This window comes from Streptopelia decaocto (genome assembly GCF_964273445.1).
Source record: "Streptopelia decaocto genome assembly, chromosome: 3".
Lineage (NCBI taxonomy): Eukaryota > Metazoa > Chordata > Aves > Columbiformes > Columbidae > Streptopelia > Streptopelia decaocto.
Window position 1 is genome coordinate 94,876,018 of NC_138656.1, and position 23,997 is coordinate 94,900,014.

At 39.3% G+C, this 23,997-nt stretch overlaps 1 protein-coding gene and 1 pseudogene across 23 annotated transcripts in view; both read left to right on the top strand.

The window, feature by feature from the left end:
* Window positions 1-23,997, top strand: part of DST (dystonin) — a 306,806-nt gene that overhangs the window by 209,097 nt on the left and 73,712 nt on the right. For all 22 annotated transcript variants that reach the window (XR_014183507.1, XM_082047199.1, XM_082047216.1 and 19 more), the window contains 13 exons: window positions 158-334; window positions 3,008-3,131; window positions 4,129-4,337; window positions 4,611-4,928; window positions 5,106-5,272; window positions 5,831-5,987; window positions 6,254-6,380; window positions 8,987-9,049; window positions 10,025-10,260; window positions 11,933-12,062; window positions 13,643-13,842; window positions 15,318-15,813; window positions 16,693-18,167. Coding sequence is in view for 21 of the 22 variants with exons in the window: in XM_082047199.1 (XP_081903325.1) it covers window positions 158-334; window positions 3,008-3,131; window positions 4,129-4,337; window positions 4,611-4,928; window positions 5,106-5,272; window positions 5,831-5,987; window positions 6,254-6,380; window positions 8,987-9,049; window positions 10,025-10,260; window positions 11,933-12,062; window positions 13,643-13,842; window positions 15,318-15,813; window positions 16,693-18,167 (3,879 nt within the window). In the remaining variant the exon portion in view is untranslated. The remainder of the gene's footprint in view (window positions 1-157; window positions 335-3,007; window positions 3,132-4,128; window positions 4,338-4,610; window positions 4,929-5,105; window positions 5,273-5,830; window positions 5,988-6,253; window positions 6,381-8,986; window positions 9,050-10,024; window positions 10,261-11,932; window positions 12,063-13,642; window positions 13,843-15,317; window positions 15,814-16,692; window positions 18,168-23,997) is intronic.
* On the top strand, window positions 22,151-23,574 carry LOC309437562 (inositol polyphosphate 5-phosphatase OCRL-like; annotated as a pseudogene). Its single transcript has one exon. The product of its transcript is annotated as an inositol polyphosphate 5-phosphatase OCRL-like (transcript).

Here is a 23,997-nt window from a genome sequence, read left to right on the forward strand (position 1 = left end):
CCAGCTGCTGTGCCTTAGTTCAGAAATGGGTTAGACAGTAGAATGGTGATAGGAAAACATTCTGCAGTATTTCAGGAAGGAAAGTATGAACTTGGTATGAAATGCAGCTCACAGTTTAACGTCTGTGTATTTGCTTGTTTATTTTCTACTCTTTCAGTGTAGCATCCTTGGAAATAACCTTAAAGACCTGGTGGATAAATACCAGCATTATGAAGATGCCTCATCTGGACTTCTGTCAGGTCTCCAGGCCTCTGAAATAGCGGTGAACAAACAACTGTCAGAGCCAATTGCAGTGGATCCCAAAAATCTCCAAAGACAACTAGAAGAAACTAAGGTGAAAAGCTTTGAAAAGCAGAAGTACTTTTGTCCTAAAAAGAGATGCTTTTTACCTGAAAAACAGGATAATCTGACACAGTCCAAGTAGCTGCAGGCCAAATTCTTGCTTTGCATGTGGGCTTGCAACTTTAATAGTTCTGAAATTCAGCTTTTCAGAGTGTTATCTGAAAAGCACTGGGGTGAAAAGAAGTGGAGACCAAGATGCTGTTAGCAGTGGTGAAAGCAAGAGGTGTTTCATATCACTTAGCAAACGAAAGGGTGAAGTCTGGAAAGTTTTTGAACTAAGGGTTTAGTGATTACAATTTACTATCAGAGTAGGGTTTGGGATTGGGCTTCTGATAGAGAAGACCATTTTTGTTTGTTGTCTGAGACTCTTACTGTTTTCTGTTCACATACGTGATTACTGCATTATGCGAGGGATCATACTGGATAAGCAGTGCGACGTGACCTGTCTGTTTGCCTGCTTCAGCTGGATCCAGTATGGTGTGCCCTGCAGAGACTGATTGTAACATAATTTGTGCTATTTTGGTTTTCTTTATTTTTTTTCTCTAGTAGAGACAAGAAGTGATGGAGCTTGTGAAGATAAATCTCTGGTTAGTTGCGTAAAACATAGATTTACAGAAGGATTTAGGAACCCAAGTATGAGGTGGCTTACATAGTTTCGTACAGTCTGTTGTCTTTGAACTGACTCTTATATTTTCATAAACACAAAGATTTGTACTATAATTAAAATTCCAGGTTATTTATTTTTCAGTGAGCAAGGCTATTGGTTGGGCATTTATTTCCTCTCTGTTTTATCTGTGCTATGTGGAGTATCCATGCAGGTCCGATATACTTGCTGTTGTCAAATGATAGTCAATGGAAAAGTACATCCTTTAACAGTTTCCCTTATATCAGCAGTATATATTTAACTTACATGAGCGGTAGTTACCTTTACCACATGGTGTCTTCCACATCTGCCACTCAAATTGCCCAACACCAAATTGCTGCCTGACATGTTAGAGGAGACAAATCACAGCGATGCTGTAATACAACAAAAGTAGAAGTGTAAATTTTGAACTCCTAACAGTGGAACAATTTAGGTACATTTATGCTTCTGAGAACTAGAAAAGTAGGAATAACACCAATTACAATTTGAAGCTTCATTTAGACTTTTTGTTCCTTATGCCAAAACGAATTATATCCTGTATAATGCCAATTTTCATGCAAGTAATACAAAAGGAGTGAGTACTGGGGTTCTTTTATGTAGCGCCTACATGGATTACTTGCCACACAAAAGAGAACTCAATGAATATGAGCTGGGAAGAAGGGAGAGGGTACAAAGTGTCAAAAGATTCAAAGGAAGGGAAAAAACAGGAGGCTGAAGAAAGAAAGCCAATTAATGAAAGCAAAACAAAGAGTATTGCTGAAGAAGTCAGGTGTTGCAAGTTAAAGCTGTCCCTTGTAGCCAACACATGCAGCTGATAATCCAGCTAGACACAGACCTTGGCAGCATGGTGGGGTCTAATCTTTTCATGGGGATTAACTGTTCTTCAGAATATTCTTTAGTGCCTCTGGCGTCAGCTTGCAGGCAAGGTTTTCTGGGACATCTTTTTACCTTTTCTTTTTTTTTTTTTTTTTGTTTCCACGAGTGCCGTATATTTCTCCAGTGTAAGGAAAATTCCTCTGAGTTTTATTGCAGCAACATGACTTCTTTGTCCTGGCAGGGCAGATAGAATTGCCTTTGAGTCATATGTTCATTAAGTTAGGGTATATGAAAAAATAAATGAGAAGTTCCTTCATTTTGACTTGTACAAAGTTTAATGGGTACATCAGACGTGACCTGTCTGTTTGCCTGCTTCAGCTGGATCCAGTATGGTCTGCCCTGCAGAGACTGATGTAACATAATTTGTGCTATTTTGGTTTTCTTTGTTTTTTTTCTCTAGTAGAGACAAGAAGTGATGGAGTTTGTGAAAGTAAATCTGTGGTTAGTTGCATTTCAGGCACAGAGGCCTGAAACAATTTCATGACTATTCACTCTATGAAGTACTTTTATACACTGAAGAGAGAAAGCCGCTTGCAGAAGTTGATTCAGTCTTGTTGTCTTTCTCTGTTGACTCTGGAGCAAGTCGTGGCTGGGCTGGGCTGTAAACCTGTATTCCTTGGTTAGACAACAAACCTAGGCAAAATTCAGTGACGCTGCCTCCAGGAGGTTCCTAAACTGGGAAGGCGATAATCTTATTTCAGGCTGTTCCTGTTGGTGCTACAATATCAGCCTGATCCATTGTCAATACAACTGATAGTGAACATGTAACTACTGCTAATGACTGTTTTTTCCCCCTGAATTGTTCTCTGATTCTGAGTTGAAAAATATGTTTTTCTTTTGGATAGTATATGTGGGCCTTAAATACAATTAGTCAAGAGACACCTTTTGAAGTTGCACGCGAGAAATCAGTTGAGTCAGAGAAGTACTGTAAAACAGAAGATAAAAAAGATGGTGAACAAACTAAAGCAAGAGCCAGAAGGTCAACAGCAGTCAGAAATGCTGCTGAAGATTTTTCGTAAAGAGAGGTCACAAATTGAGTTAGTTTATTCCCAACGCTAAGTTTAGTTTGTATGACATATCTCAGCCTCGCATATGTGACTATTAGCTGTATTGAAAAGCATAACTGATAATTGTGGAATTTTACAGGTTCTCCAGGGACAAGTGTCTAACCACCAAATTGCTGTAGAAAAACTGAAAAAAGCTGCTGAAGTGTTGTTGGATACAAGGGGGGAGTTGACACCAGACAAAGATGAGATTCAGAAAACACTGGGTAAAGTGCTTACTTTTCTTAATACCTCTTTTTATCACTTGTGTCTGCATGCAGGTACTGGAAGAGACAAAATACAGAGTTTCCACATTCTTGTGTCACTGTCCAAGTCCATGTTTTGTTGAGTCATAAGCTATTGCAACACAGTAACTTCATTGTTGGTCTGTCTCCTAGATTGATCCAAATGCTTTTCACTTAAAAAGCTGTCTTTTTTTTTTCTTCAGAAATAGGGATTATGTTTAATTCCCGTGTTACAGATAGGCATGCCAAACAGAGGTAGTGATTTGCTGAGGATCATAAATTCTCCAGTAGGAAGGAGCATGTTCAGGTTCAAGGAACATGACTCCAACTATCTGTTTCCAAGCAATTATTTGAAGTTCGTTTAGCCAAGGAATTATTTCCTTCTGACTTCAAGAAACTGTCTGTGATGGGTTGACCTTGGCTGGCTGCCAGATGCCCACCCAGCAGCTCTCTGGATCCCCTTACTCAACAGGAGGAAGGTAGAAAAGCCCGTGGGTCGAGATAAAGACAGGGCAACTGCTTAGCGATTACTGTCATGAGCAAAACACACTCGACTTGGGGAACATTAAATTTAATTTATTGCCAAATAAAAGAGTTGCAGGTCTAATGAAGAACCATCTGGCAGAACATTTCAGCTCTAACAATAACAGACATAATTGTGAAAGAGCTATCTTAATACTCTGCTATTTTATTTCTTGGGAACACTCAACAGCTGGCATAAACTAGAGCTGCATGGGAACCAGCTTCTCAAAGCTGGGGAGCACAACTGTAATCTGCTCCTTCATTTCACTTGTCCTGTGGGCTCTATTTGAAGATTTTGATCTTTGCTTGTGTGTTTCTACTTAATAAAGTTGATATTTTTGCTTCATTCTGATGTGGGCAATTTTTGACTCACATTTACCTGGTGAGAACTGGTGAAATGAATTAAAAGCTTAGTTTGGCTAAAGGAAGAAATTGAAATATATTTTTTCTTTATCAGATGATATTGTGGAGAGATATGACAATTTATCCAAGTCTGTGAATGACAGGAATGAGAAGCTCCAAATAACTTTGACACGATCCCTGAGCGTGCAGGATGGCTTGGATGAAATGCTGGATTGGATGGAAGGTGTTGAAAAGAGCCTTGAAGAGCATGATCAAGTGCCTTTGAATTCTTCTGCTATTCAGGATATTATTAGTAAAAGCATTGTAAGTAGCACTCTCTGAAAGAAGAAACATTCGTCTGATAATTCAGATTTCGAGAAAGGCTGAAAATCTTAGTTTAGCATCTTTAATGGTTTCACAATTCTTAATAAAGAGGATTGTTGTGTGAGGTGAAACTGCACATAAGGATTTTTGTAGCTTAGATCTGCGCTGATGGTGTAGCTGTACTGATTTCTTGCTTCGTATGGTGGAACAGCTTCACGTACTAAAATTTAGCTATTAATATAAGCAATACAAAGTATTCCTTGCTTGTTTCAGATGCTAGAACAAGACATTGCGGGTCGCCAAAGCAGTATAAACACTATGAATGAAAAAGTGAAGAAGTTCACAGAAACAGCAGATCCATCCACTGCATCTACACTGCAAGCTAAGATGAGGGAACTTGCAGGCCGGTTTTCTGAAGCAAGTAACAAGCATAAAGCGAAGCTTACGAAAATGGAGGAGTTGAAGGCTAAAGTAGAGTTATTTGAAGATCTGTCAGAAAAGCTGCAGTCATTTCTAGATGAGAAAAACCAGGCACTCAGTGAGACAGAGGCACCAAGAAAAGATGTTAGTGAAGTGTCTCAATATATGCAGGTACTGTACCATTCCATTTGTATATCTTGCACGTTTCTGGTCTAACTCATCTAAGTGATTGAACAACAAATAAGGCATGTTTGTTTCCCAGCTTTGGTTGGTTAGCTAAAATCAATAATTTAATTTTGAATAAGTGATTGTGAAGTATAATATGAAGAATGTAATCCTGTTTTTCAGGAAGCTAGTGTAGAATTGGCACAACATAAGAAGGATCTGGAAGTTTTGCAGCAGCTTCTTGAAGAACTTTCATTCCATGCTCTTCCTGGAGATAAAGCATTGGTATTAGAAAAAGTAAATGCTTTGTCTAAGAAATTCAGAGAGGTAGAGGAGACTGTAAAGGAAAAGTAAGTCGCATAATTAAAGTGTTTCTGCCTTGGTTAATAATATGTGAATGTTGTGATGGCTTATCCTCTTGCATGCAGTCTCAAAGGATTGTAGTTAACCACAAAGTAGAGAGGGTTTTTTTATTACAAAAAAAAAAAAATTCTAATCAGAAATGCCTCTGTAGTTGGTGTTTCTGGTTCAGGAGCTCTAATGTTGGCTGAAGAGACAAGTAACTTCAAATTTTGTGCCATTCACAGGAGTTCTGTCAGTTTTAAGAGGACTCTACCTCTTCCCTTCACTGATAGAATATAAATTGCTTCTTGTGCCAATTGCTTTAGAATACCATTTGGAATCAGGCTGCAAAGAAAAACTGGAGAAATTGTTAGAGCTTCCATATAAGTTACCTGTATAGCAAGACTAGATTTTCCACATTCAGTGCTCATATCCATAAAATTAGGTTTTGCGACTCTTTGACTTTAGGAACAGCAATATCAGATTGATAATATGTGTTGGTTTAATTATCAGAAGGAATACTGACCTTCAGTGCTCAGTTTCTTTTGCTGTCTTTAATTGTCTAGAGAAGAGGATGTATCGTCTTGTCAGAAGCAAATGGATGATTTCGAACTTCTTGTAGAATCATTAAAGAAATGGATAAAAGAGATGACAGAACGAATTCCAGCAGCACAACCCTCTCTGAATACAGAGGAGTTAAAGAAACCTTTGGAAGATACATTGGTAAGATGTTGTAGATGAGAAGTGAAATATGGCTGAAGGAAAAAGGGCATCTGTTAGTAGCATAAAAGCACAGACTTAAGGGATAAGCAGTCACAGTAATTGGGACTAGGGAGCTTGTGGTCTACATTTACATTCTCATTTCCTTTGCATGTTTGGATGTACTGCAGGGGATTCCCAAGCAGCAAGATTGTTCCTTTCTCTACACTAAATCTTTAAAGTCTGAAATCGGGTTTTGTAATGAGCAAATGACTATTTTTCTTAACCAGAATTTGAAAGATGAATGGACATCGAAAGCACCTGAACTGCAGAAAATGAACAGCAGAGGAACATTGCTGTGTAATCTAATTACTGCTGTGACTTCTCCTGCCAAACTGAGAGCAGTTGCTCAATCAGGTATGCATTTGTATAATCAGGTAAGCCTAACATTTCAGGAGGTTTAAAAACCTTTAATACAAAAATTTAAATATTTCACTGTTGGATTAGCTTTCTGAATATTGTGGCTAGTGAGAAGTCAGCCATGTCTGTACTGACCATCGTTTGCTGTGATTATGATTTAAACTAAGCGCTGTAGTAATTCAGTTCACATTCTGATTGCTTTACACTGCCAAAATAGTGTAAAAGCACTTTGATGTAAAAGATTAACAGGTCCTAAAGCTGTTACTTCAGTATGTAATTCACAGATAAATGAACAAAATGAACTGTCTCACAGTTGCCTTCGCCTCATCCCAGAAAAGTTCTGATAATGAGAAACCGACTTATTCTGATCAGTGCTCAGTGCTTTACATATCCACCGAGTCTGCTAGGAGGACAAAAACAAACCCCACTTTTGCAAACCCTGATGTACCTGCAGACCTTTGCTGCCACAGAGACACCTCTTTCTTGGCCACAAGGGTATTCTGTGTGATGCCAAACACACACATAAAGGTTTGCAGAGTTGTTTTTATAAGAAGGGTGATGAAGTCATGGTTTATCTAAAAAGTGAGCCCACGTGAACCTTCTCGTCCCAATATGATAGCATAATTAATGCTAGCCAATATTTTAGTTGAAACAACAGCACAGAAGGGAATCAACTCAATATCCCAGAATGACTTGCCAGTGCCAAAATGTGTTTCCAGTATGGATCTTCAGCTAAATCCTTTTTAACAGTAATCTGGTTTTAATACAGCAAATCTTTTTCCATGATTTTCTGTACTCTAGTGTTTAAATGTTAACTTGTTTTAGAGAAACCATTAATTCTGCTAAGTATAATTCAAGCCATTGTTCAAGGCATATGTGGTTCCAAGGGTATTTTAATGGCCATAAGCACATTTACAGTCAGTTCTTGAATTTATTTCCAGACCTAATCAGTTCAAGTGTGTTGGCCTTCATTGGTCATCTGCAAAGAACTGGGAGTATGGGAACTGCCAAAGGATGCCTGTGTGGCAAGAGCAGAACACTTTGTTTTTCACATCTCTTTGTAGTAGCTGCTTTTGGTTTTATTCTTCTTTGAATTTTAAATAAAAACCTTTCACAGAACATTTAGGAACCTTATATGGGATATTTGGGATCCTTCCTCTGCCCATTTCTCTTCTCCTGTGCATCCAAATAGAAAAATAATTACATAACTAACATATAAGAGCAGCTGTAGTCCTCCAGACTAGAGTATTTGCCCTCCTAGACAAGAGCTGTACTGTGTATCACTTAATCAGAGTTATAAATACCAGAGTGCAGCTAATAGACCATGAAGATTTACAAGGCTCTGGCTGGGGCCTGTGACTTCTCTTATCTGTTTTATTTTCACTTGCCATCCTCCAGCTGCCACTAATGTGGTCCTCACTTTCCAGCTGGTACTGTGGGGTGGATGCGTAGCCTTTTCCAAGGCAACCGTTAATCTCTCCCTGTTAATTGCTCATCTGGAAATACATATGTGCAGGAGAGTGGGAAGTGACTCTCCTTGCAATTCTCTTTGGCTTGACCGTGTGCCCCAGCTCTGTGGTCTGATGGTGTTTCACAAAGCTCATGTAGCTCTGGTTCCAGAGGCTTTGAAATTATGTTTAATTAGTAGAGCTGCCTGGGTGAGTGGCTGCCTCTGGGTGACATTAAGGACATCATGTGTAGCAGTAAGGACTCCACATTGCAATCCCTGTCATGGAGCACATGCTTAAGTCGTGCTTATGACAAGATAGGGAGGAATTTGTCCAGTTGGTAGAAAGAGCTGTTTGTGCAGAGGAAAGGTACAGCTTAGTCATTGAATCATTTAGGTTGGAAAAGACTCTTACATGTAAATCATTGAGTCCAAACCTTAGCCTAGCACTGCCAAAGCCACCACTAAACCATGTTCCTAAGCACCACATCTACATGATTTTTATACCTCCAAGGATGGTGACTCAGCCACTTTCTGGGTGGGTGAAGGTATCCTGAGTAAGCAATGCCTTTGGTTGTGGTGTCTGTAGTGGGCTGCTTCGCTGTTTAACGTTTACCACTCTCCTCAGAGTGTGAGGATTTGCCAGCTGGCGCTCTCCCAGGCCATACCCAGGCATGGCTGGGCAAAACCGTGTTCTTAGTAAGCAGCAGGGAATGGGTTCCTTTTGGGGAGAGGAAGGAGGTGATGTTAGCCACATGGATGTGAGCAGGCCTCACAGTTAGGGCACAGACCTTTGTCCAATAGAATTGTTTATTTAGCATCGTATTGTAAGTGGTAGGACTGCCTAAACATCATGCGTATGTGCACACTTACATGTACCTCCATATGCACACCTACCTGCTATGCACGTGCTGTGCCTGTGTGCTACCACTTACGGTACTAGCTGGCCAGAGCAGCTTAAAACATAAAAAACCCCTTAAAATATGTAAACCAGTGCAAATGAAATATTTGCTACTACAAGGTTAGCATTCAGATACTTCTTTAATCTTATAATGAGAGCTATGTATCATGTTGTTTTGAAGAGGAAACGAAATGCTGGGGGTTTGGTGTGAAAAGGCCAGGATAAGCATGGGACTTGGTCTCTCTTGATCCACAGGTGGCACAATGTTAAATGGTGAAGGAGGAGCTCCAGGAACTCATGATTTCCTGAAAAATAAAGGTCAGTAAAAATTTCAGGATGTGATAAAGAAATGTACTGCTAGTTACTGTTAAATACGTATTTTTAAATTTTTGCATATAAATCTGCTTGTAGCAGTCACTACCAGACTGAAATTTCACATTACCATCATGTAAGGAAACGATATTTACTAGGAGATAATATTAAAATTAATTACAAAAGTACTTCCCTTCAGTATTTCCTTTGAAGACAGGTCAAATCTGGCTGTGTTTTCTGAATCAATATGTACTTCTTTAAATGTATACAGGGATAGCTATTTTAATATAATGCATGGCTTTGGAGAAAATTCTAACGTGTGTATGTGGTTTGAAAATTTTTAACACTCACCGGCATTCACAACATGCACATACACAAACACACATATACAAATATACCCGTCTTGCGTACACTTGTATCACTGTATGTGACCAACCCCTTTACAGAAGCAAAGGAGCTTACATAGGCAGTTCATATGTGCGTATGGATCGCCGTGTACCATGTCCCCAGTGTTCAGTGTCTGTTCTCCTGAACTACAGCCTGTCTGGTACCCAGTCTGCCTGTTATGCTCTCTCAGTGATAAAACATGTTTATAATGGTACATAAATGTAAACAAAATATTGTTGCCGTAATGTTAGGCTGTCATATAAGTAACTCTTGTCACAGAATTGTTCCTTAAAATACTAAAATAACAGTGGGTGGAAGGATTGTAAGGTATACGTGGTATTTGTGTACCTGTGTGTATTAAAGTAATTAATTCTGTGAAATATAAAGCAAATAGGAACTTATACTGGGTCATTCAGATGTAGTGTTACCATGTTTAAAGTTAACTGGAAATAACTCTAACACGTTTAGTGACTTCTTATTTGGGGAACTATTAGGTATTGTAACTCTGAGTACTGTTTTGTAGTTCTTGAAGTCTTAAGTATTGTTTGAAGGGCTTGTAACCTCTATCAGACATTTGCATCTCTCCTTTTACAGAACTGACAGCTGTTCAACAAGCCATGTCTGATGTAAATCACAGTTATGAAGATTTGGGAATTTTACTGAAGGAAAAGATTTCAGAACTAGAAAGTATGCTTTCAAAAATGCAGAATATTCAGGAAGAATCGACCTCAATGATGCAGTGGTTGCAAAAAATGGACAAAACTGCATCAGATTGGGAAGCTGCTCCGACTGATAGTGAAGCAGTTAAAGCCCAAGTTGAGCAACATAAGGTATTTTGTGCCTTCAAAAAAATACTCTTTCTTGCAGTTATTGGGTAAATTCTGTTTGAACAATTGGTATCTCAGCCTAGCTTACTGCTGCAGAGAGTATTTAAATGATCCTAGTAAGCATGCCAGTCAGACTTAGAGCAAATCTGGCAGACTGTGTCAGTGGAGTAAAAGGGCCACTGTGTCAGAGAGAGGGAGTTGTGCGGGTCAGAAAATAATAATTTTGGTGGCCAGTTTAAATAGGTGAGGCTGTATTGATCATGCAATAAACTTTTTTTATTTCCTTAGTGCTTTAGAGATATATACTGGATTGCTTGTGAGATCTGGAGGGCTATATCTATCCAAAAGCTGTTTCTGCAGCTGATCACTCCACTGACACTCCACAGACCGCCTGGTCTCTGCAGCTGCAGCAGCTTATGCCTGTTCCAAGGCAGTGTTTCTCTTCAGCAGCTTTGTCATGCTTGTTAACTTATATAGCTGCACAACAGCCTCTTCCCCGCTTTTAAGCTGATATGAGAAAACCACTGAATCAGCAGTAAGCTTCTGTACTGTTTCAGCATCAGAGATACATGCTTCTCTAGCAGTGAAGGGCAATGTTTGCACATGTAAAGGTTCTTCTATAAGGGGAAATGTAATAGATAGGGAAAATTCTTTCCTTGCCTGTGATTGTGTATAAACAAGAACAGAAATTGATTCAACTGAGTTACTTTTATATTTGATGGGTCACCCTTAAAAATTAACTTGAACAGCTACTGACTTTCCTCAGGCTTGGATAACCTTCAGTCCTAAAACGCAGACTACATGTGGAAGAAAACTAGTTTCTTATTTTTTAACAAAGAATGTGCAAAGCTAACATGACCATCTTACCCCCAGTGTAGTCGTGGAAGAATATTCACATATAGCTGGAAAACTGAGTGCTCAGGCAAGAGTCGTCCTTCTGATGCAGTTGGACCTTTTACTAAAAGTTCTAAATCAAGCACAGTGTTGTTCAGTGTTTATTTTAGTGGGTTTTGGATAATTAAAATGCAGCTCCACAGGGCGAGCTTTGTTACTTAAGAATATTCATGTAAGAGCCCTTTGCCAGGCATAATGACCGTTCAGTTTTGTTTGTAAGAACAGCATGACTGAGGAATTGCTGGGTCATCTCAGTCTTCTGCTAGGTTTACACTTTAAGCTATGCTGCCCTTTATAGTTCTACATGATCTACAACAAACAGTCTGCCTGTGATAGCAAGACTTCTAGGGAGGCAAATGTGGCTACACCACGCTCCTCCATTGGTACTAGCTGGGTTGCTTCTACTGTGGGCTGTTCTGTGCGTTAGTCAATTCGCCTTCTGTACAAGAACAGATTCCAAGTATATGTGGCTATGATGGGACCTCGTGGATGTTATTTATTTGAATTCTTCTGGTTCTGTCACTTTTTCAAATTTAATAAAAATTGTTATTAGTAATGTAGTTTAAATCTGTCTGGTTATGTCTTCCAAAGAAAATTGACCAGCAACATAAGCCATTACAATGTGTTTTGAGATTTATAGTAGAAAAGTAGTATGTAAGTGTTAGATACTTATTGCTTATCTTCATGCTTGGCATCTCAGTATTATGGCCTTCAATCTTTATACTTTACTATTTTTTATTTTCTCTTACATATATATTTGTTTTATCACTTGAATTTTCAGCTTTTTGAAACAGAATTGAAGCAAAGTGCGAATAAAGTGCAGGAACTAAAGGACAAAGTGACAGAACTGTTGGAGAAGAACCCTGACTCTCCTGAGGCACCCAAGTGGAGACAAATGTTGGATAAAATAGGTACTTAAGTAAAGCTGTATTACAACTCAGACTGATTTGGAAGTTGTTTTATTATGAGTCTTTAAATATATTTGCAATCACTAGTATTTTTAATATCTTGCTCCCTCCTACCCTTTACATTCTGTGGAAGTAACTCCTTTTACAGGAGACTAGATCTGGAGTAATTCCACTGATGTCCATGAGCTTTGAATTTGTATCAGTGCAATTGAGAGAGACTACAGCTTGACACCCCGTCTGAGAGGGCTTTGTCTTTTTAAACGGTGTGCTTGATTTGACTGATCAGTTACTACTCCAGATACATGTGTTGTTCTTCTTACAAATTATAACAAATTAAGTTAATTCTGATTTAATATGTAGAACAGTTTGAGTTGTTGGTAATGCTCTTGTGCATGCTTTTTTCCTGTGCACTAGTGGGTTTTGTTATTTTGTGGTTTTGGTGGCCTTTTGTAATTTTCTAAAACTGTTTCTATAAATGTTGCCAAAAAAATTGCAAATTACTATATTTGGACAATAGATTTTGAGGTACTGCAGTGCATAATTGTCATTAGCTTTTAAAAATTCTTCTTAGGTTTGTCATATTTTAAATAAATCATAGGTCAGTCTTGCTTCATACTGATAGGTATTTCTGTAGCTACACCAACAGTAATTTTAAAGCTGTGAATTTTTCTGAGCTGTCCTGTTTGTAAGTGAAACTCTGACAGGTAAGGTCTCCAAGAGAACTTGTGAAGTGTTGAGAGGGAATTAACAGAATGAGCGGAGGTCAAAGACAGAGAAGTGGCAGAAGAAACTGAAAAAAACGTGGATGAAATTCGGGGGCAAAGAGAGTTAGCAAAACATCAGAGCTGGCTGAGTGAGCACCGAGAGTATTGCAGTGGGAAGGGGGAGGTTACAAGAGTTACAAGGTTACAAGACTCAATGGCTGCTCTGGAAGCTGCTTACTACGAGTAGAAGAGACTATAGATTGGCCTAGGTGTGAACCTGGACTCACGCTGCACTTTTGAAATACCTATGTACAGAAGTGTTCTCCTTGCCTGTCATTAGGTGCCTGGTTTAGATGTCTAAATGCGGCAGTTAATCTCCACAGGCTCCTAGTACAGACATTTGAAAGAAGTTTGCTCCTTCAGAGGGCTGTTCAGAGTAGAAGCCTAAATTAGGGCTTTTGCACATCCTTGGAAAGGTATCTGTTCTTATTTACTGAATAAGCAGAAAGATTTGTCTATCTAAATCAGGCACCTGAGTTGAAACTGAGTACAACCCTTTGGCTTTTATTTCATTAGAGACCAGAGCCTAAATTTGGTGCTATTTCATTTAGTAATATACTACTACAATGCTATCACATGTTATATATTCATTTCTCTAAAAATTCTGGACATGGCTGTGCTGAGCTGCAGATCTTCATCCAAGTGTCTATGGATCTGACTGTTAAAAGATGCATTTGCCGAGTCACTGCAATAAGGCGTCTGGAGTTAATCAGCAAGAAGCCTTATTAGAGAGCTCTGTTTATGTTTCATATATAGTCTGCTGTCTGACAACCCATCTGCTAGAACGTGCATGCAATATGTTAACATTATCATTGTTAGATTCCAAATGGAAAGAGCTCAATCAAGTTACATCTGAGAGACAACAAAAACTGGAGGAGTCTTCAAATTACCTGACCCAGTTCCAAACAGCAGAAGCTCAGCTAAAGCACTGGCTTGTAGAAAAGGAGCTAATGGTCAGCGTGCTGGGACCGCTGTCAATTGATCCTAATATGCTGAATACACAAAAGCAACAGGTTCAGGTGAGTCATGCCCACGTGCATTATTGATTTAAGTTTCTTCTGCTTTTTTGCTATTGGCAAATACTACTTTGCATCTAGATAGAGTACAGCACAGTTAGTGTGAGCCATTACATTTGTTTTCAGCAAACATCAGCTTAAGTCATACTTGACTGTGGTAATTACAAGAAAAAATGTTTGTAAGAGTGAAGAGAGATCAGAACAGCTAAAGGAAAATGTTGAGGAGATACCAATCCCCTGATACATTTTGTTTGTTTATTTGTTTTGACCGCACTGTGGTTTCTCTGTATTTGAATGAAAATGTTCTTTTGAAGTTTTATTAATTTGAGTGTGTATGTAACGTTTTAGGGTCAGTCCTTATATACAATCTATGCTGTAGAACTACCTTTTAGAGATTTTATTAACTTGACTGTACCATAATAAGAATATGAAGGCAAATTAAATGCAGTACTGTGAATACATATGGGGCCAATAGTGTGGAAGACAGAAGACAAAGTCTAATGAAAAGGTGGAGTGGTTTACTTGCAGAAGTACAGCAAACTGCAGCCAAAGGAAACAAAAGTTAAATCAGAGTCGCAGAAACTAGAAACTTTAATTTCAAACATTTCTATTGCTGCCAGTTATTTTAAACTGTGATGAAAAATAACTTTTATTTTGCAAAAATATTATTAAAGCTGGCATATCAATATTGATTAAAATGAAGTGTTTAAAACATGATCTATGTTGTAGCACTACGTGAAAATGACAATATTAGTTTGTAAGTGCTTCAAAAATCTAGACAGCTGGCGTAAGACTATAATGTATTACTTAACAGTCCTTAAAAGTTAAACCTAACTGACTGGAAAAGAAAGGGGTTGGAATGTTCTGTAGAGTAAAACCATTATATTTGTCCCTTCTTCTGCAAGCACTGTGACTTACTGTCAAAAAAACCCAAACAAACAAACAAACAAACAAACCCCAAAATCAAGCAACCTGGAAATCAGTGATATAAACTTTAAAGGTCTTACAGTACACATTCTGTCATTTTGTGAATTATCCAAATATTTTCTCTGCTATAATAATACATTGCAATATTATGTCAGAATATCTTAAGATCGAACTTCAAAGAAGGTATACTTATCGAAACTGCCTAGGATAGAAGACACTGCTTGAAACTAAACAGTGATTATTTTACTTGGTATGGTTACTTAATTACTGTAGTATTAACAGGATCCATTGTTTGTTTATATCTGCTGTTTGAATTTCCATTAGACGATGTGTAAATTAACCTCATTTTTTCTTGTTCTTTGATGGAAACAGTTGGAAACAGCACAGTTTAGAAGGGTAGAAGACGCAATTATTTCACTGGCTTTTAAACTCTGAGATCGATTACTCAATAAGAGAACTTAACTGCCACAAATTCTACATGATTTTTGTCAGAAGCACTTTGCTTTTTTTTCCATGAGGTAAATGCCTTTAAAAATGTTCTTTCTTTCTAGATTCTGCTCCAAGAGTTTGACACTAGAAAGCCACAATACGAGCAGTTAACTATGGCTGGTGAAGGGATTCTGAAGAGACCTGGTGAACATCCACCCTCCCATGAAATTGTAAAAGAGCAACTGGCAGCCGTGGCACAAAAATGGGACAGTCTAACTGGCCAGCTGAGGCACAGATGTGACCGAATTGACCAAGCCATTGTAAAAAGCACAGAGTATCAAAGTCTGCTCAGAAGTCTGTCCGATAAATTAAGTGCCTTGGATAGCAAACTAAGCAGCAGCCTGGCTGTGAGTACACAACCTGATGCTGTGAAACAACAACTGGAAATTGCTCGAGAAATGAAGGAGGAAATAGAACAGGAAATGAAGAACATAAATGCAGCTCAAGCTCTTTGTGAAGAGCTGTCAGCACTGGTTGAAGAAGAGTATTTGAAAGCAGAACTTACAAGACAGTTAGATGGCATCTTAAAATTGTATAAGGATATTGAGCAAAAATCAGGTTAGTATTTATTTAAAGAAAAATAGTAGCTAAGCCATAAAGTAAAGCGTGGTAGTGTCGTTTGCCTTTATAGACATGTTGAGTGAGCTGAGCCTCATGCCAGCTCTCTATCCAGTCCAACCCCCAAGCAGTTGTGCGTTAGAATTTAAGGGAGGCCGCATACCTTGAAAAGGTAAAAACAGTACTTGGGATCTCTAGCAAACAGTTTGGGAGACAACTTGAAGCACAACAGCAGGGCTGCTTCAGGTGCCTCTTCACTGAATTAGAATACCAAAAGAAGATGCTGTTCATTGAGCTACCTAACTACAGAGGTGCAGAGTGTAACCCAAAATTGTAATTTTTAGGCAAACACTAGTTAATGGCTTGATAAAACACAGTTGTAATTGTATAAAACTGCCTGTGACAGAAGGGGGCTGGTAGCCTGCAGCCTTCCATTACCCTGTGAAGAACAGATCTGAGCAAGTAATACATTGCAAGCAATATCATACTTTGTTTGCCCTAACAGCCTCAGTTTTAGCTTTTTTATTTCCTCTGGTCACCAGAAACTTCAAAGGATCTCCCGAAGAACACATATTGCCTGCATGTCATGAGTTAGACACTGCTAGGCTAGATTACTTAATATTCCCTGTGTTTACGCTTTGTAATATCATGAAACACAACTACATGTATTTTATCCACAAAATCTGCCTGAATGGGGGGGTTCATGTAGGCACAGTTTGGATAAGCTCCCTTCATTTGATTCATATCCAACTGCGTTCATTGTAAGGAACAGCTTTCCTTACATTAATGATCATTCATAATAAAATCAGTATTATTATTTCTTCACTGAATACTAGCAGGTTCTGATAATGAGCCTCTGTGCTGTCTTCTCTTTTGTAGATAACCATGTTCAACAACTTCAGTCGGTCTATGCCACATCTCATCAGTTCCAGCAAATGTCTAAGGACTTCCAGACCTGGCTATGCAAAAAGAAAGAAGAGCTAAACCAGGCTCGTCCTGTATCAGCCAAACTTGATGTCTTGCAGTCACTAATTGAAGAACAGAAAGATTTTAAGAAGACCATTACTGATCAGATTAGTTCATATGAAAGAATTGTTGCAGAAGGAGAAAGTATCTTACAGAAGACTCAGGGAGCTGACAAAGCAGCGCTACAATCCCAAATTGCCACACTCAGAAGTAACTGGGATGAAATGAATAATCAGGTAAAAGAAAGGCAAGATAAATTAACAGATTGTCTGGAGAAAGCCCTCAAATACAAACAGCATGTAGAAAACCTGCAGCCGTGGATAGAGAAGTGTCAAAGCAACCTGTGTGAATTAAAAGTTGGCATAAACCCTATTGAAATAGAGAATTCTATTGTTCAGGTGAGGGCCTGGCAGAAGGACCTGGATAAACACCATGGGATAGTGGAGCTATTAAATAATACTGCTGAAAGTTTGCTCAGTGCAAGTCAAACAGATAAAGAAATAGTTCAAGAAGAAACTAAGGTACTGAATCAGAAAGTGAATGTGGTTACAGAACAGCTGCATAAGAAGAGAGAGTGCTTGGAAAATACGGCACAAAGGCTGAAACAGTTTCAGGAATCAACCAGGGAAACTGAAAAACAGCTTAGAAGTACCAAAGAGCATCTGGAAGCTCATGACTCACTTGGACCTCAGTCATTCAGTAGCAAACACCTGACGATGATGCAGGCCCAGCAGAAAGCCTTGCAGGCTTTAAAGCCTCATGTTGATTTAGCAAAAAGGCTTGCCCAAGATCTGGTGGTAGAGGCTTCTGATTCAGCAGGTGTTTCTGACCTTTTGCTCCAAGCTGAATCTTTGGAGCAAGAATACACTGCAGTGAACCAGCAGGTTGAAGATAGATGCTCCTTCTTAGAGACAAAACTTCAGGGAATCGGCCATTTCCAAAACAGCATCCGAGAGATGTTCTCTCAGTTTGCAGAGTTCGATGATGAACTTGATAGCATGGCTCCAGTGGGGAGAGATCTCAAGGTACTGCAGTCACAGAGAGAGGACATTAAATGTTTCCTGAAAAAGCTGGAGGATCTTATAATGAATAATGAAAATGCTAATAAAAACTGTAAAATGATGCTAGCCACAGAAGCTGAAGCTTCTCCTGATCTTGTTGGTATAAAAAGAGACTTGGAAGCTTTAAACAAACAGTGCAACAAGCTACTAGACAGAGCAAAAGCCAGGGAAGATCAAGTGGAGAGTACTGTTAGCCGTGTTGAGGATTTTTACAGTAAGCTGAAAGAATTTTCCAGTCTGCTTGGGAGAGCTGAAGAACATGAAGAGTCACAAGGTCCTGTTGGAATGGAAACAGAGACTATTAATCAGCAGCTGGATACATTCAAGGTAGGAAGAGTTCTTTCTTACTACATAAAGTATTTTACCACACTGCAGTTTTGCTAAATATCGTTGTGAAAGGGATTCAGTAATTACTGACCTTGGAGGAGTCTTGCTTCACGGCAGTCCATTCCACCTGTGTGCTTTTTTCTGTTTTAAATGGGATATTGTCTCGTGCTCCAGAGTTTTCCTTGGCTGCAGCTTGGCAGACATGAGTAATTTGTATCCCTGCTTACAATTACTGTACCCCAGTTCCCTCTTCACCATCTCGTTTCCTTATGCGATCCCTCTACCTTTTGTGTTTTTGAGAACCGTGTATTATCTCTATGTCCATGTGTTACATAAACTTTCTTCTTCACTGCGGTGTGAATTTTAGACTCCGGTGTTCACATACTGGCCCATGTTCACTTTGCTCACCTAAGTAGTTTAGTTTTTTTCACGTGGGTATAGGCTTCAGCATATGTAGGTTTAAGACCTTACCTTTTGCTGTTTTCTGTTCTAATACACTGGCCAGTTTTACCTCACTGAATCCCACCCTTACCTAGAAACATCCTGGGAAGAAGAAACCAGGTAAAATAAGTTGCCTTGTATATTGGGAATATATCTGCATCATCCTTATCCCAAAGGGACTTTGTAGCTTCTGTGCGTAGCTTTTTTAATATGCCAGTTAGCAATCCTTGTCCAACTCGAAAAAAAATGCATTACAGTGACAGTGAGTGTTACTTGTGCTTTGGTGTCAAAATAAAATACAGATATTTGCTTGTTTTAGGTTACAATAAATAAATGAATTTCCAATGCTCACTGGACACATATATAAATCTTACAGATGTAAGCAGTGTTTGAAAAAGATCATAAATCTCCTAATGGCTCTATAGTAGCACTGAATATTCTGTGCTGCTTTGGTTTCATTTCAGTTTAATTTTGATTCAAATGTTTGTATGACTTGTACATTAGTTCGCAGTTAATCATAAAAATAAACCTTCATAACAGGATTTGATAAACCATGCTATTAAAAAAATGACCTTGGAAAAATGTCATTACAGACTTGGCCCAACAGAGGGTGCATTTTGCTTGTTTAAACCGTATTAGAAAGGGAAACTAAACTCGAAAATTTTAATGTGGGAATTTTGGATGCAAGTGACTGTGAGTTTTGATGATCTTTCAGAATGCATAAATAGAGACAAAAATGTTGAACAAATAGTTACATTATGAGGAGATTCCATTAGACTGAGAGGATTAAAATTGTAGGCCAGTCTGTCCTAACAAGTCTATCTCAATTTAAAAGAGAAACAAATGGCTTTTCTTTGTATATGGTTAGAAAAACACTTTGGATATTGGAAAATAGCAAAAGCGCCTGCTGGGATTGCTCTTGCTTATGCTGACTGTACAGGATTTCAGTTGTAGCCCATTTGTGATCTCTGATTTTGCCACATTTCTTGCATTTTCAAACATTAGATGCAGCTTTAAGTCTTTGTTGCTATATAAGTGCATTTATTTATTTATTTATGGCTACAAAGAACAACACTTTAAGAGTGAAATAGCCTGATGAGCAGACAAGAGAAGAATAGAGTTCCCTGTGCATTGTCTCAGTATTGTGCTTCATCAGGGCATTGGACAAGACACACCAGCTGCACAGTTTTGGAGTGAGAGCCTTCCCTGGTCTGTGCAGATCTGTGGGGAGAGTGTCCCTGCAGCCAAAGAGTCAAAAGACCAAAAAACCTGCAGAGGTGTAAAGGAGAACAGTGATTGTACGATGTCCAGAAGCCTACTCCAGGATTGTAGATGTTTGTAAGCTTAGAAATATGTTTGCTTGGAGCAACTATTTCAGGCCATGCTTTTGCTTATGAGTGAAAACACAATACCATTAAACATGAGGTGAAAAATTATGAAAAGGTGAAGGGATTGTTTAAGTGAAGAGCAAATGCAGGAATAGAGCAGCAGGGTGGGGAGCCTCTGAAGAAAGGAAATAGGAAGACCAAAATGGGAAATTTTACTAGGTGAGGGTGGTGGGTCACAAAGGGATACTGATAGCAGGAGTATCAGGATCAATGATTGCTCTCCTGATACTCACTGTGAGTGCTACTGGGGCACAGCAAAATTACAGTAGGAAATGTACCTGTTCATACTCTCTGCTCTTCCAGAGAGCAGTTTTACCTGTGGCAGCAAACTGTGGGGAGATTGGCTCCCCCAGATCCTGCTCCACTCATGGTGTGTTTGCTCATATGTTTGTGCACGTACGCAAACACACACAACCTGAAAATGTGGCTGTGGCCGCGAAACTACAGGCCACCTCCTTATGGCTTTGACTTCTGTGGTCAAGTGCAATCAGCCTCTGTTCCTCAAAAGTAAAGCAAAAGAGTTTTTCTTTGGTAGATAGATGTAGTCACATGAAATCTTCACTGTCTTCAGGGAAGGATCTCCTGTAATGGGCCAGAGGTGGTTTTTGTGGTTTGACCAATTTTTATGTACAAAGAGTTAGAGCTTTATGCGTCTTTTTGGCATGACATTAAAATGCATAGTTATAAAAAAAAAAAAACAAACAGGCTTTGAGTTGTATTTTTATATCTCTATATATACGTATACAAATGTGTTTATTTATATTCCCACTTTGTAATCTACTTATTCCAGTCACTATAGAGTATTAAATTGAAAGTATTCATTGTCAGTGTTAAACTATATCTATTTACAATGCAGATATAAAGTTTGCTTTCCGTAAATGGAAATCTCCAGTGGAGTTCATTTGAAAGTAGAACCATGACTCTTGCTTCACAAAGTACTCCAGGAAGTATAATCAAATGATGAATTTGTCTTAATTAATATAAAACACACAAAATCAACTACTAATTAACTCAGCTTTCTTAGACAATTTTCCCCAAAGTCTGTACCTAATGTGTAGATTGGTATAAAAGGAAATTTCAGTGAATTAGGTCTGTTGAGGTACACCGAGTCCACCACCATTCTTCAAAAGCAGAACACAAAAGAATTGTGCAAATGGGCTGAACTGAACACCCTGGTTTTGGATAGCCACACAGTGCTGGGATGTTCATGGTAGGAGGAGTATTTGCAGCTAGGTTCTCTCTGAAATAGAGAAAGAAAAACCCCAGAACTTCAATTATTTTACTTCTGGAAACCTTTGCACAATTCTTTATACTGCCATTAAAAGGCATTATTCCTAGTAAAACTGACATGGCACTGTTACAGATTTCATCAGCACATGTATGGTTCATTTGATTTTTGCTTTTATTTTTGGAACAAAAGTAGATGTAGTCATTAGTGGTTGCCTTCTAATTGGACTTTATAGGAATTTTTAGTTAGCCTGAGCGTTCCTGCCAATGAGCTTGAACTAAGATTTTAATTGGCTTATGTTAGTTGTGTAGCCGGTGTCTGTCCTCCGATTTTCACTTTGAAGGCAGATAATGTTGAAAGAATCATCAGAGGTTTCTCTTTGTGCTCAGTAAGAAACTGGAAGTGTTGAAAAGCAAAGGTAAAATAAGCAAGTGTTTAAACTTTTTTTCAGGTATTGTATTTGAAAGTGACGGATGCGTCACATGAAAATCTTCAATAGATACAGTGAAAAATGCTAAATATGTTTAAAATTATAATAAAAATCATTATGCTATTGAACAAATACAGACCAATTTCAGTTATGTTTCCTCTACAAAATGGTGCAGCACTGTTTGAATTCAGTAAGGATCTGTTTGTGGGTGTTTTGGGTGAGAATAACCACAGATGACAGTATCCCAAAAAATGCTTTTCTCTTCTTTACCATTCTAGTATGTGTTCTCAGCTATAGAATCCAGAGGTGAGTGTCTGTTTGGCATAATTTTAATGTTATGGCTGCTCACCAGAGAAAAGGAAAAGAGAATTTGTGTCGCCTGACTTTAATATTTTGATGCTAAAGTATTTAGCATTTTGATTCTGCAAAGGAGCAAGAATGGTTGGCTGCTGTGGAGAAGTCCCTGCACCCTCAGGCTTATTGTAAGAAACTGCAAATGGCCCATCTTGTTGGGATGATGTTGCTAATATTGGCTAAGAAGGATCAGCTGAGCAATATCAGAGAGATCATTACAAAGTCTGTGCGCACAGGAATTATGGGGAAGAAGGGCAACAAGGGTGGCGTGGCCGTTGGGTTTGTGTTCCACAACACAACTTTCTGCATTGTCAGTTTGCACCTTGTCACTCACGTGGAGGACTTCAAGTGGTGAAACCAGGATTATAAGGATATCTGTGCTCAGATTAGTTTTGTAACCCCTGATGATAGTGTACCTCAGCTTAACATCATGAAACATGATATCATCTGGCTAGGAGACTTGAACTACAGGCTTTGTCTCCCTGATGCCAGTGAAGTGAAAAATCTTATCAGTAAGAATGAGCTTCAGAAATTGCTGACATGACCAGCTGAATATTCAGCGCACTCATAAGAAAGCATTTGCAGGTTTCACCAAGAGATTAAATTCACCCCCACATATACATATTGTAGCCATATGGACCTGAAGCCTAGTGACCAAAAGCCAGTCAGTGCACTTTTCCACATCAGGGTAAAGGTTGTGGATGAGCAGAAGTATCTAAAATTGTTTGAAGATGTTGTTTGTATGGTGGACAGAATGGAGAATGAATTTCTTCCTTCACTGGAGATAAGCAGGAGAGAATTTGAGTTTGAGAATGTGAATTTCTGTCAGCTGCAGAAGCAGAAGTTCGAGATCAGGGGCAGGTCACCTGCCACTTCTTCATCCCAAAGCTCAATGATAAGCCACTACTGTAAGCCATGGCTTCGGGCTGAGCTTTGTGAAGGTTACTTGGAGCCAGATGAGAGCACAGACATCTCCCCAGACAGGTATGTTAGTAAGGACTCAGTAACCCTTCTGAACTCTGGTGAGGATACAATTGAGGATATTCCTGTACTTCACTTGGACCGAGGGAAGGACCTACCTGCCCAGCTGCTTTGGCACGTTCCTGGAGGCCTTATGCCAAATGAGATGACCAATCTGAGAAGTTCCAGTCGCCAAACTCATTGACCTGGGGGAAGAAAGCATCTTAGAAAAGGAGAAATCAGTTCTGCAGATGGGTTCCCTGGACAGTGAGGATGCAAGTGGGGTGCCACTGCAGGTGGCTCTTGGTGAACCACTTCTTCAAGCATGCGTGCCACCAGGAGGACCTGTTCCAGGCTCCAAGCATGCAAGAAGAGTTGGAGCAAATAATTGCCTGCCTGAACACCAGTATCCCCAGGACAATCCTGGGCAATAACTACTCTGTGGCTGAAGTGTTCCTCATCTTCCTCAAGGCCCTGCCAGAGCCAGTGATCTGGTACAAGCTGTATCAGTGGTGCCTCATCTGGTTGCACAACAGCTGGCTGTGCCACCACGTGATATTTCAGCTGCCTCGTTGCCGTTGCAGCATGTTTCAGTACCTAATGTAATTCCTCTGAGTGCTACTCAAATACTCAGAAGACAACAATGTCAGTGTCACCATGATCACCACCTAGTTCTCCAGCCTCCTCCTGTGCCTTCCACCCAACCTGGTGGCACAGCAGACTCAGCAGGACCACCAGCATGCCATCATCTTCCTCTACAGCCTCCTGCTTGCTGGGGATGAGGAATGACTCCTGCCTGCATGCCAAAGCTGAGGCTTGTGCTGCCAGCCTTACACTGACGCTGAGCCTCTGACAGCTGCAGAAGTGCTGTGTATATAGTTGGAATGGATGTGTTCCCCTCTTTTTTGGGGTGGTGGCACATGGCCGTTCTTAGTTGGTGGAGTGATTTCCTTGGTTAATTCCAGTAACAAACGAGACTCTGGTATGCAAACTAGTTACGTGACCCCAAGCGGTTGGCATCCAACTTCT